Genomic DNA, 11,576 nt, shown 5'->3' on the forward strand with positions numbered 1-11,576 from the left:
CGGCTCGCCCCCCCCCCCCGCCCCCCAGCTCCCATACAGTACATGCAAAGCCCATCGCCCACAACTCAGGGGCCTCACCGGGGACCCTAACGCTTTGGTTCCGTCCTTTCAAGCGAGTTTCCCACTCCGTACAATGAATCGCTATTTGGTGCTTTCTCAGTCGGTGGGGGCCGGGGAGAGGGGGTGGGGACGCAGGGAGAAAGAAGAGCTCAGACCCGGAACGGACTACCACCGCCACAAAACGTGATCTTAAAACTCACTGCCTAGAGGACCCGTCTCAGCCTCTTCTCTTTGCAGAAAGAGCTCAGCCACCGGCCTCACATCCTGGCATCTCCCCCGTCCCCAGGTCCTGCTTTATCACATACCACACACCTCAATTCCTCTAGATCCAGACCACACTGCCTCACCACCACCACCTCCCCCATCATTTCGGCGATGGGCCCCAGCCGGCCAGGCCCGCAGCATGCAGGAGGAAGTAATGCCCTTAGAAGTCCGAAGCTGACAGGGTCAAGAGTGCACGGCTATTTTTTTCTTTTAAATCTATAACATTTACAGTATTGCACTTTACTGCACTTAATTGCATTTCACTAAAATTAATGCTGCATCAGTATTATACCTTAAAACCACGCGCCCCTGTGTCTCTATGCACGTTATTTGCGTCTGAATTCTGTGAAACAGCCGAAAAACAAACAAACAAACGAAAGTCAGTTCGGGAATCAAATACTGGAAAACTTATAAAGTCGCCTGCTCTATGGCACGAGGAATCCTAAACTCGGTGCTTTGGGGCCAAACGTGTGCATGAAAACGGTGCTCGTGATTCAGGTCCCCAAACAGTACGGTGACAACAACGTGGGAGATTCGGGTCTCCCCCACCCCCTCCCCACCTTGTTCCCGAGGTCGGAGGTCGGCAGATGCCTTTCCTTATTGCTGCAGAGCGCGGCCCCTAGCCTGGCAGGCGCAAGTCCACGTTGCAATCCATACCCGTCCTGCACCTCCTTCCTCCCCGGACGAATGCAACTTCACGGCAGTGCGTAAAACTGTTGGCAACCAAGAATTGGCATCTTCGGCGGAGACCAGCCCCAGATCTTTTTGTGTAATCGACGCTGTGATCTTCCAAAGGTGTATAGGAGGCCGCATGCACAGGGTAGGAACGCCGGCAGCAGAGAAGGACGCGCGGGGCTCCACGTGGCCCAGGGTCCCAGGACGCACAGACCGCGAGGCCGAGGGCTGGGTTGGCTGGTCTGACCGTCACCTGCTCTCTTCCGCACAGTCTCTGCGAGGGTCTGGCAGGGTCGTGAGGTCCCGGAAGGCCCCCTCCCTGGGCCAGTGGTGGGCCCCCGGGCTGCCCCAGGCAGGGAGGCCGCTGCGCCAGGGCCCGTGCCCTCGCTCCAGGGCGTCCGTGCGGCCGTCGAGGGGCGCGGAGGGGTCGAGTGCAGGACGCAGCGCGGGCGGGGTCGTGGGGCCGGGGCTGGGCGCGGGGCGGGCGGCGGGTCAGAGCCCCAAGGCCTCGGCGTGCTTGCGCGCCTTGAGCCGCAGGTCGGCGATGCTGGAGTTTTTGCTGTTGCTCTTGGCGGCGGCGGCCACGACAGCAGCGGCGGAGGCCGACTCGGCCAGCGATGCTATGGGCAGCCCGAAGGGCGGCGGCGGGAACATCAGGTAGGGCGCGTGCGCGGCCAGGTGCGGATGCAGGTGCGGGTGCGCGTGCGCCACGCCTTCTAGCTGCAGCTGCGCCTGGACCTGGGAGGGCAGACTTGGCACAGTTAGGACGGCTGCGGAACCTGGCTTTCCGCACCCCGGGGACCACCACCCATCCTCCACCAGGCAGGGGAGTCGGAACAGCCCTCTGGACACCCGTGAACGCAGGGGCCACTGGCTGCTTTGCACAGGGAGAGCTGGAGAGTCTGAACAGACCCACCCGCCCTTGTGGCGCCCGCACCCCTGTCCTCGCCAGCATCCCCTCCTCACGAAAGCCTCAATTTCCCTGAACTTGTGACGTGTCCGGAGTCAGGCTCTGCACTCCTCTTAGGACACTATTACACCCTCCCAGGGGCGTCTCTGAATGCCTGAGGAGTGTGGCCAAATGTCCGTGCTCAAAAGGCCTAATTTCAGCAGGGCCCCATCGCTGACCCCAAGTCGGGGCTGCAGTTCTGCGACGCGGAGAGTCCGCCCCGCCCTGAGGAAGGAGTGGAGCAGGGGCGGAAATGGGCCCAGGCGCAGAGTGGGCGAGGCCAAAAGAGAGGGACCCCGCGCATTCCCTGCACTCCCTTACCGCTTTGGGCACCTTGAGTCCGGGAGCACGAGGCTTGAGCACCCGCTCTAAGTCTCAGGTGTCTATTTCTTGACACCCCCCCCCCTCCAACCACCACCACCACCCACGCCCTAGCTGACCCGCAGAGGCCCCTAGCAAACACGGGTCCAAATATAAACCCAGGCCTGGTCCTTGGAGCAAAACAGCTCAGTGCGGTGGTGGCCACGCCTCCCCTCCACCCAGAGCACCCCTGCTCCCCCCCAGCGTCTGTGCTCCACATCCCCCAACGTTGGCGCACCCCAGGTCCTGCCCAGGGGCGAGGCAGGGAGCGCGAGTGCTCTGCGCTCTCACCTGGGGGCTCGCGTCTCCCACATGCACTTTCCACCCTCTGCCAGTAGCTGGCCCCAAGCAGAGTGCAGCCCCTGGGGCCTTCCGACACCCTAGCCACCCCAGGTCCGCGCAGAGTAGCTCTTGCGCACCGGGATCCTGAGACCCTGAGCCCCATGACCCCAGTTCTGAGGTGGGGAGCGAGGTCCAGCTATAGCGGGGGTGCAGACACCTCCCCTTGAGGCTAGGGGGCAGGCGAGCAGGGGGCCCTGTGTACACGCAGGGCCTCACACCCAAGTGCCAGCATCCCCGCCCCTCCACCCCCAGCCAGGCAGCCTGGGTGGGTGGGATTTTTTTTTTCCACTCCGATTTTTGTAAAATTGTGTTTGGGTTTATATCCTGGCCCTCCCAAAGGTGAGTCTTGGAGTTTTACAGCGTGATTTTAATACATGCCAACGGGTCTATAAATGCCCCCTTGTAAAGGCGGCAGCCTTTCTTCCGCGGGGGCGGGCGCAGCCGGGGGAGGCAGGACGCCAGGGAGGCGGGGAGGTGGCGGGCCCCCGCGCGGCTCAGAAGGAAGAAAAACGGGCTACCTGTTGGAAAGGCATTCGCAGGGCGCCCATGTTGACGTAGGGCGCTACCCTGCAGGCGTCCAGGTGGCTGGCGGTGCCCAGGATAACGCCTGCAAGGGAAGAAAGCAGCCATGAGGGCGGCCAGGGTCCTCTGCGCACCCCGGCGGCCTCTGCGCGCGCTCCCCAGCTGCACTGCCAGCCTCCGCACCACGCACCTTTATGCATCTGGTTCTCCTGCTTCCGACACTTGGCTCTCCGGTTCTGGAACCAAACCTGAGAACAGAGCAGACAGACGCGCGCAGCCCCGTGAACCTGCCGGCCTCTGAGGCTGGGGCTTCCTGCCCCCACGACCGTGGACGCGGCGCGGACGCGCACGGGGCCCAGGGCGCCGGGGTGGAGCGGCCGGTGCGACTGGGGACGCAGTAGAGCCCCTTGCCCGCGCGCCCCCTTCTCTCCCCAACGCAGCCCCGCCCTATCGGGCGACCTAGAGCTGCGAACTCCCAAACTCACTTCTGGGCCCTGCCTGGTCCCCAAAGTCAAGAGCCTCCATGTCCACCTCCAGTGAAGGAGTGCGTGCTGTGGTAGCAGGGCGGATTCGAGAACTTTCCATGATCAGTGTGGGCCTTCCCCTCCTGCACTCTGCCAGCCCCTGCCATAGCCTGACCTTCCTCCTCCCAAAACTTAGCTGCCAAGGAAGGGGGCGCACGGGAGGATAAGTAGCTTCAAATGGGGCCCCTTCCCCAGTCAAACTCGGGACACCCTGAGTCCAGAAAGTTCCATGCCCTCCTTGGAAGCCTGGAGGGTCCCGGTTCATACTAAAGAGTCATGAACGTCCTGGATTCATAAAGACCGGGTCACCCCCATAACTCCGGGCACCAGTCTCTCTCTCAAAAAAAAAAAATCTAATTCTTGGAGAAAGGATATCAATGGGACCCTTGCCCATTCAGCTGGATGCACAGGTCTGATGTCAAAATTTGGGTGCACACGATTCTCCCCAAAAGCCTGGTCCTTGCTCCCCACACTCTGGGGCTCCCCCTCTCCTCCAGACAGCTCTGGTCCTTGGACACCGGGGCCCTCAGGCTGTGCCAGGCGAAATCTGGAGGCCCCTCCCTCCACAGTCTTCACCAGGGAATTTTTCCTCACGCTTTCTCCTCCGGAAGGTTTCCTGCTGCTGTCACTGACCGTCATGGCCACGATGGCGGTCAGTGACCACGCAGAATAATTAGCACAAAGAAACCTTTCCCCTGGGCCACTCTGCCCGGCTAGCCGGGCCCCGTGCACCCTGAGTGCACGCTGTTCCAAGCAGGGCCTGGGGCTGCGCCCCTGACCCCCACCGTGCGCATGGGGGGAACCCTCAGCACACCCGGGAGATCAGAAACCTTAACTTTTCCTCCCCGGACTCTTAAGAGGCCACTTTCTATCCATGGGGGATCCACCGCCCGCCTGTTGGAACTTGCTTTCCAGAAGGTTCGAAAGCTCATGGCGCTGGGCTACAGGGAACTTGGAAAACTTGAAGCACGTTCCCCTGCAAAGTAATCCCCAAATCGTCCTCCCCCCTTCTCCACCCCAGTGGAAACCCACACACCTCCCCTTCCGTTTGCAAAGCCTGCACTGACCTTCCTCCTCTCCCCCCCACGACAGCGTGCCTCCAGGTCCCACTCTCCCCACCGCCACCCCCACCACCTCCCCCTGCTGGGACTGGACCCCTGTGGAGCGTCCTGGGGCTCCTCCCTCTCCCCCGGGGCCGGACCCAGTCCTCGGGAGAGCCAAGGCAGCGCGCACTCTTCCCCCTGGAAGGGCATTTTTCAAACACAGACTCCTCTTGAAATGTGCAAAGCCAAGCTCACTTTCCTTTCAGCGCGGGTGTTGGGGGTGGGGGGAGACTTGGGGGGGGGGGAAGTGCGATTATGAAGAATAAAAGTGATGAATTAGCCCGTGCGTGAAGCGATAATAAATCAGTCTTGGGGTGATTCACGATCAATTTCAATTAGTCCTGAATATGCTAAGTAAACCACAGTACATTGGTTAAGCGGTTATATCTTCATTAAGGGCCAGTCCCTGATTTCTTTCACAAATGGTGTAATCTGATTTCTTTTTGATTTCCATTACAGACAGTGAATAATGACATTTAATTTAGCTCTGCGCCATAAACCCAGAGATATTTGATGTAATTAAATTACGTTCTGCTCCTCACTGTGGTCTCATAACTTTCCATTATAACCGTGACAGCTGCGTGATACGACGTGCCACAACGACACTAAAAATAAAAGGTTAATAAGGACCAGCTTCCATAGGATCCCCAATTTATTTACGGCAAATTTCCACACGAAATTGAAACGCTATCCTTTAACAACACGGGACAGGCTGTACCGGGAAGGATGACCCAACGCTTCGGACCGACACAGGAATAACACAGGAGTCCCTCCGTGCCCCCTGCGCTCGCCCCCCAGACCCCCCCCCGCGCCTCGTGCTGCGGGATGACCCATTCGTTTTCGCTAATTGATTTTTACGAGCACGTCTGCCTCCCCGTCACCCTGCGATGCTCTTCCCCGTGGCCAACAGGAAATTATTTCTTCTATTCTATTCCCATGTTTGTTTTTAGGATTATTTACTGTCGTTAAATTTTAATTCACCCCTGGATGGAGAGCCACTCAGGTCTCCGCACCCCCCTCGCCCACCCCCATTTATATTTTAGGGCTTTCTCAAGATCCGCCAGCACCCAGGAACCAATTTCCTGCCACTCCGTCCCCCCTGCTAAGGTGTTATTCCGTAATAGACTGCTGAAAGAAATAGTGTACAATTAAATTAGAAGTAATTTATTTTTATAGAAACAGTACATCAAGGCCTGGGAGATATTACAGATCCCAGGCAGAAAGACACCGGGAAGATGACATAAAAGTTGATGTCCCCTTCAGCGAAAGTTTAATCTTTTCATTAATTTATATGGTGCAGTCCCATCCATCTTCCCCGAGAAGGGTGGCCGGCGGGAAAAGACACCCTCAGCCTCGGCCTCCGCGGCCTCTCTGGGCTGGGGCCACCGATGCCCCCACGGCCTGCTCCCTCCGGGAAGAGGATGGCCAGGGCAACTCTGCAGGCGTGCCCGTGGGTCCCCCCTTGCAGGCTGCGCGGACGAGAGCGGAACCTGGTTGCAGAATATGGCATTTCCACCTAAGAAAGCCTATTATTCACGGCAGACACACGGGAAGACGGAAGGGGGCCGGGATACGAAAGAAAAAATATATATATATTTTTTCAAATTAAAGATGTCGTAAAGCACTATCTATAAAACACGTTTGTGTTTTCGTTTTCCTAAGTCAGCTGGGGAGGAGGGGAAGGGGTGTTTGAATGTCTTGATCTTCCAAGCAACGGGAAACCCGGGCTTTCAAAGCGCTGTGCTTTTCATGGCCACCCCCCTCCCCGCTTGGCAATATTAATTCCATTTATTTAAAACCGGTCCCCAGAGCCCCGGGGATGCTGACCCCCTTTCCTTCTCTCCCTGGCGCAGCGGTCCTGCTCAGAGCCTTGAGAAAGGGCAGGGAGCTTCCAGGCCCGACCTCCCAGGCGGGGTCTGCACTACCCCGGAGGAAGCGAGTTGGAAGCGAATCTTTGCCACCCTCCCCCATAAATGCATTAATAAATTTTACTTAGCGTTCATAATGCCCGGGAAAGGCTCGCCAGAGCGTCCCCTCCGCGTACGTGCTACGCACGCCCAGGGCCCCCGCAGACAGTGGCTCGCCAGATGGGGCATCATGAATTCATGCGCCCGCGCCCCCCGCTCCGCGCCCCCCGCGCCCAGGCTAATCCGGCCCCGCGCGGGCAGCAGCCGCCCTCATCAAGATGCCCACTGCGCGCAACTCCCCCCACCTCGCCCCTCGCCTCCCCTCCCTGCAGTGCGAAGGAGGGGGCTGAGGGCCGTGGAAGGGAGGAGGAGGGGAACAGAAACAGTGGAAAGAGGTGAAGACACATCCCAATTCCCGACCACCTCGACGCGCAGGGCGGCCCGCTCAGGCCCGGGGCCCTCGCCCTTCGTACGAACCGTGCGACCCGCATGCGAGGGCCGCGCCCCAAAGGCCCGGCGCCAGCCCTCTCCCAGTGTCTCCCCGCTCCGGGAAGGGGCCTGCAGCCCGGGCCGAGCTGGCGCGCTCGGGCCCGGCGAGAACCGGGGGTCGGGGCCGGCGCGCGCGCTCCTACCTGCACACGCGCCTCCGAGAGCCCCAGGCGCTGGCTGAGCTCCTCGCGCATGAAGGCGTCGGGGTAGTGGGTCTCGTCGAAGAGCCGCTCCAGCTCGTTGAGCTGCTCGAGCGTGAAGTTGGTGCGGCTACGCCTCTGTTTCAGCTTGGTCTGGCCGTCCTCGTCCTCCGACTTCACGTCCTCACGCTTCTCCTTGCACTCGTAGATACCTGCGGGCGGGCCGAGGGCACAGGGCTGAGGGCGCAGGGCTCCCGGGAGCGCCCTGCCGGCCCCTGCCTGCCGGGGCCCGCGGGGCCGTGCGCCCGAGAAAGAGGCCCGCGGTGCAGGGTTTTGCGCCACGCGGCTAAAATCGAAGTGTGTGCGTGCGGAGGAAGGGGCCCCGGCAGCAAAGGCGCCCTGACGCGGGGCTGCGTCCAGTAGATAAAGCGGACTCGAAGGGGAACACACGCTTTTGGGTAACAACTCGGGCATTGGCGGCGCGGTGTTTTTTGGCCTCATCTCGCCACGGTTTCCTTAATTTTCCACTTTGCCTCCTGACATATTGATAGAGCCTAATCTTCTCTCCTCTCTCTCTCTCCACTCGAGAGTGGGCTGTTAAATATTATTTGAAGTCAAAGAAGTTTGGGCAGAATGGCCGGAGTGTGGGGTCCCGCGAAGGAGCAGGGTGGGCCCAGACCGGGCTGGGGACCAGGCCCGGGAACCCCGCTGTCCCCGGCTGCTGCGCAGACGGACAGGGGCCGCCCCAGGCGGGTCGGAGCCTCCCTCCCGAGGCCCTGGAGCCGAGCACGCGCCCGCGGCCCCCACCCTGGTCTCTTCTTGAGACCCTGGGAACAAAAAACGATCCCAATGCACAGCATGGAGTCTGGGGGTGCGCCAGGAGCAGGGACCCTCCGCGCGCACTCTCTCACTCTCTGCTTCACATACATTCACACGCCCTGAGGCACAGTCCCCACCGGGACACCAACAGTGTTACTTTCGTAGCCCCAGAACGATGACAGCATCCGTATTTGCTGGGGGGAGGGGGCCAGGGGCTCGAGCATCGGGCACGAAACTCAACATTTCAGTTTGAACCCACAGACCTCTCCCTCCGGCTTCTAGGAAATGCAGCCCCTCAGGAAGCTCAGAAATTTAAGAAATGAAAGTCGGTGTCCCAGCCCAGGGCAGGCGGGAGGTGCACCTCCCAGCGCCTGCGTCTCCCGGTGCTTTCTCTCCATCGCGGAATCCGCTGGGCACCTCACAGAGCACCTCCGGGCCCCACTAGTACCCTGGTGTCTAGAAGAGTCCTGAAGCCGAGAAGGCCGGTCCAGAACTCAACCCAGAAACTTACCAAAGGGGGAAAGCCCCAAAGCCTCTGTGGGGAGACGGGTAATCCTGATACCCTGTTCCCCCAACCGGGATCCCTGAGCTGGCCCCAGAAGCCCCGTCCTGAGTCTGCCTCCTGCAGAATGTCAAGACTCCTGAGCATGACACTTAACCCCAAGTGGGATTTTCAAATCCCCTGAAAGCACTGCATTTCCAAAAACACCCCGTTTCTCCCCAGCCGTAAATCCTGTCCTAGAGCCCCCCCCCCCAACACTCTGCCTTCCTCCCCGTCTCTGAAGTCTGACCCTTGGGATCGATCCCAGCTGAGAAGCTGGCCTTCCAAGTCCTTTAAGAACGCGCAGCAGGCTTTGCAAAATCCACAGGCTCCCTCGCTCCGGGGGAACCGCCGTGCAGGAGCCCAAGACCTCCGGGTTTGCGCTGGAACCCCGAGATCTCCCACACCGCCCTCTCATTCCCACCTTACAAATGCAGACTGGGGTTCAGCCCTGCAAGGGGTCTGTACACGCAGCCCAGGGGGGAAAGGTACAGCTGGGAGGCAACCCTGTTCTGTTCTCTGCTTTTTGAAAGGCCCTGACTGTACTCTTCTCTCTTCCTGAGTTCCCTTTTTCCGGGGTCCGCTGCCTTGGCAATCAGGGCAAAAGGAGGCAGGCGGGACAAGGAGGGGACCGACCTCTAGGAAGGACTTGGGGGAGCCCAGTCAGGAGCCACAGAGGTCAGCCCTGGGTGCTGTCAACCTCTGAACTTTCCTGTAGGCCCTGAGTCGCGCCCAGCCAACAGCGCGTCTCCATTAAACCAAACTCTGTATGAATTACAGAGCCAGGGGTGTCCAGCGGTGCCCGGGGTGGGGGGGCACCCTGAGATAAGACAGGTCTGGCCAGGCCACCTGGGTGGCCAGCAGTCAGGGGCTTATCTGTAAGCCTCTGCCAGCTTACTGCTTCCATGGGTCAAGGCCTCAGAAAGGTATCTGGGTCATCTGCACCATTTCAAGGCCATGACCCAGGACTCTGCCACTCGGAGACCTCAAGTGTAGGGTCCCAAAGAGCAGGAGGCATGGGCTTCCTGGGTCAGGGAAGGTGTGTGTGTGTGGGGGGGGGTCTACTTGTAGGGGGACCATCACACTGACAACGTGTGGAACAGGGCCCGAGGAGGCGAATGGCTAGGCTCTGTATTTCCTCTTTGTAATGAAAAATAGACATTCCGAGCAGTTTCAAACTGTGCCCCCTGAGAAATCCAGCCCATTTTACACCTCTGGTTTACCGCTGCTGGTTGTCCTGTTTGCTCAGACATCCCCCCGGTTGGGACTACCCCTGCCCAGCTGGGAGAGCCCCCAGAAATCTGCCCTGTCCCCTGATTCAGCAACAGGGTGAAACGCGGCCAACGTGATCTGGAGAAGCTTTTTGGAAAGGAAGGAGGCCCAGCCCGCAGCAGGGCGGGCTGGGCTCTGACAGCCTGGGGTCCGGCGGCCCCGCGGGCACCGCCGCGAGCTTCCCGGGGCCCTTCATTTCGGGTCCAGACCCTGGCCACCTGCGGGCGCGGGAGTGGTTTTAATTTAGAGGCCCGCGTCAGCCCAGATCAAGCCTGGAGGTTCAAGGGAAAGTTCTCCCTAAGAGGAAACAGTAGAGAGGATTCAGCAGGCGGGAGAGGCGACCACCAGCCGGTGCGTCCTCAACGCCTGCCGGGTTCAAACGCTCGGGACGCCGGGAGGCGGTGGGCGCTGGGAGAGATGCGTGTGGATCTCTCCTCGTGCGCGCTGGGGAAGAGACTCGAGAAAGACCGGTCGGCAGCCAGGCACGCACCCAGCAGCCCCTATAGCCGACCTCGGTTTTCAGGCACATCCGCCCGATGGACCCCGACCCCGGAAAGTTCCCGCTGGGGTGCCGGGTGCCAACGCCCGGGGCAAAGCCAGTCCTCTCGCAGCGCTTGGCCCCAGCCCCTGCCCATTCTCGGCTCCCCTCGCCTCCCTTCCTGTGTCCGCGTTTCCTTTCTTACGCAAAGACTGGCGATGGGTTGCCGGGGCCTTTCCGTCCGAGCGTGGCTGTGAATTCAGAGTTTGGGGTGGAATTCTGAGCGAGCCGCGGCGCCCGGGGCCTCCCCGCGCGCGGAGCGAGGGGCAGACCGGCAGGCTCGGTGGCGAGGAGACGCCCTCCCCGGGAGGGGCCCGGAGCGGCGTGCGGCGAGCTTACCTTCGGCAGCCCTCCCCGTGCCGAACTCTTTGAGTTTGTCCTTGTCGTTGTCCACGTGGTCCTTAAACAGATGCACCGGACAGTGGCCACTGCCCTCCGTAATGTCCTGGAGGCTGGATTCCGAGCTCCCCAGCTCCCGGGAGCGCGCCAGTCCGCTCTCCAAAACTTCCCTGTATGTGATCGAATCCTTCTTGCCGCCGCCGCCGCCGCCGCCGCCGGTGCTCTCCTTGCTTTTCTGGTCAAAAGATTTGGATACAAAAGCCGTGAGTTCCTCCATGGCTGCGCGGGGCTGCGGGGTCCGCGGGGCTCGGCGGGGCTGGCTGGGAGCCGGGCTGTGGTCCGCACGCCTCCCCGCGCGGAGAGGACGGTCCGTGTGAGGGTAGATCCCTCCTGCTGTTATTTATGCCTTTCAATTTGAGATCTCACTATTTATACACGGCCACGTCCGCCCAACCCCCAGCGCTGTCTGTCTGCAGCAATTACGGCTCCCGGCTCGGCGGCGGGCGCACGCAGACATGGTATCTCTCCCCCACCTCCAGTCCGGCAATTGGCTTTCTTTTCATTTCATCACTGTTTGGCGTCTGTGCACCTTGGTGTGGAGAGGTAAAGATCCAATTTTTGGAAGGGAGAGGGAGAGAGCGCGCGCGCGCGCGAGCGGGCGCAGGCGCCAGCGCCCCAAACAGGTACCCGCATGCCCTCAATGCCTGGCGGAAACCAAACTCGAGGAGGAGT

General features: G+C 60.6%; 1 protein-coding gene across 1 annotated transcript; it reads right to left on the reverse strand.

Annotated features, from left to right (window-relative positions):
• Positions 1-1,491: 1,491 nt before the first annotated feature.
• SHOX (short stature homeobox) lies at positions 1,492-11,121 on the reverse strand. The gene is made up of 5 exons (XM_040626359.1): positions 10,845-11,121; positions 7,339-7,547; positions 3,363-3,420; positions 3,169-3,257; positions 1,492-1,737 (listed from the first exon to the last, which is right to left on the reverse strand). Exons 1-5 carry the CDS (start codon positions 11,119-11,121, stop codon positions 1,492-1,494), a joined length of 879 nt encoding a protein of 292 aa, XP_040482293.1.
• Between the last annotated feature and the right edge of the window lie 455 nt (positions 11,122-11,576).

Source organism: Ursus maritimus (genome assembly GCF_017311325.1).
Source record: "Ursus maritimus isolate PB19 chromosome X unlocalized genomic scaffold, ASM1731132v1 scaffold_X1, whole genome shotgun sequence".
NCBI lineage: Eukaryota > Metazoa > Chordata > Mammalia > Carnivora > Ursidae > Ursus > Ursus maritimus.

Bases quoted from the DNA above. Each gene is read 5' to 3' on its own strand.
- SHOX (XM_040626359.1), bottom strand. From the start codon at position 11,121: ATGGAGGAACTCACGGCTTTTGTATCCAAATCTTTTGACCAGAAAAGC. The intron at 7,548-10,844 runs GTAAGCTCGCCG...GCCCGCCCGCAG, and splicing joins CACGGGGAGGGCTGCCGAAG to GTATCTACGAGTGCAAGGAG. The intron at 3,421-7,338 runs GTAGGAGCGCGC...CTCTGTTCTCAG, and splicing joins TCTCGGAGGCGCGTGTGCAG to GTTTGGTTCCAGAACCGGAG.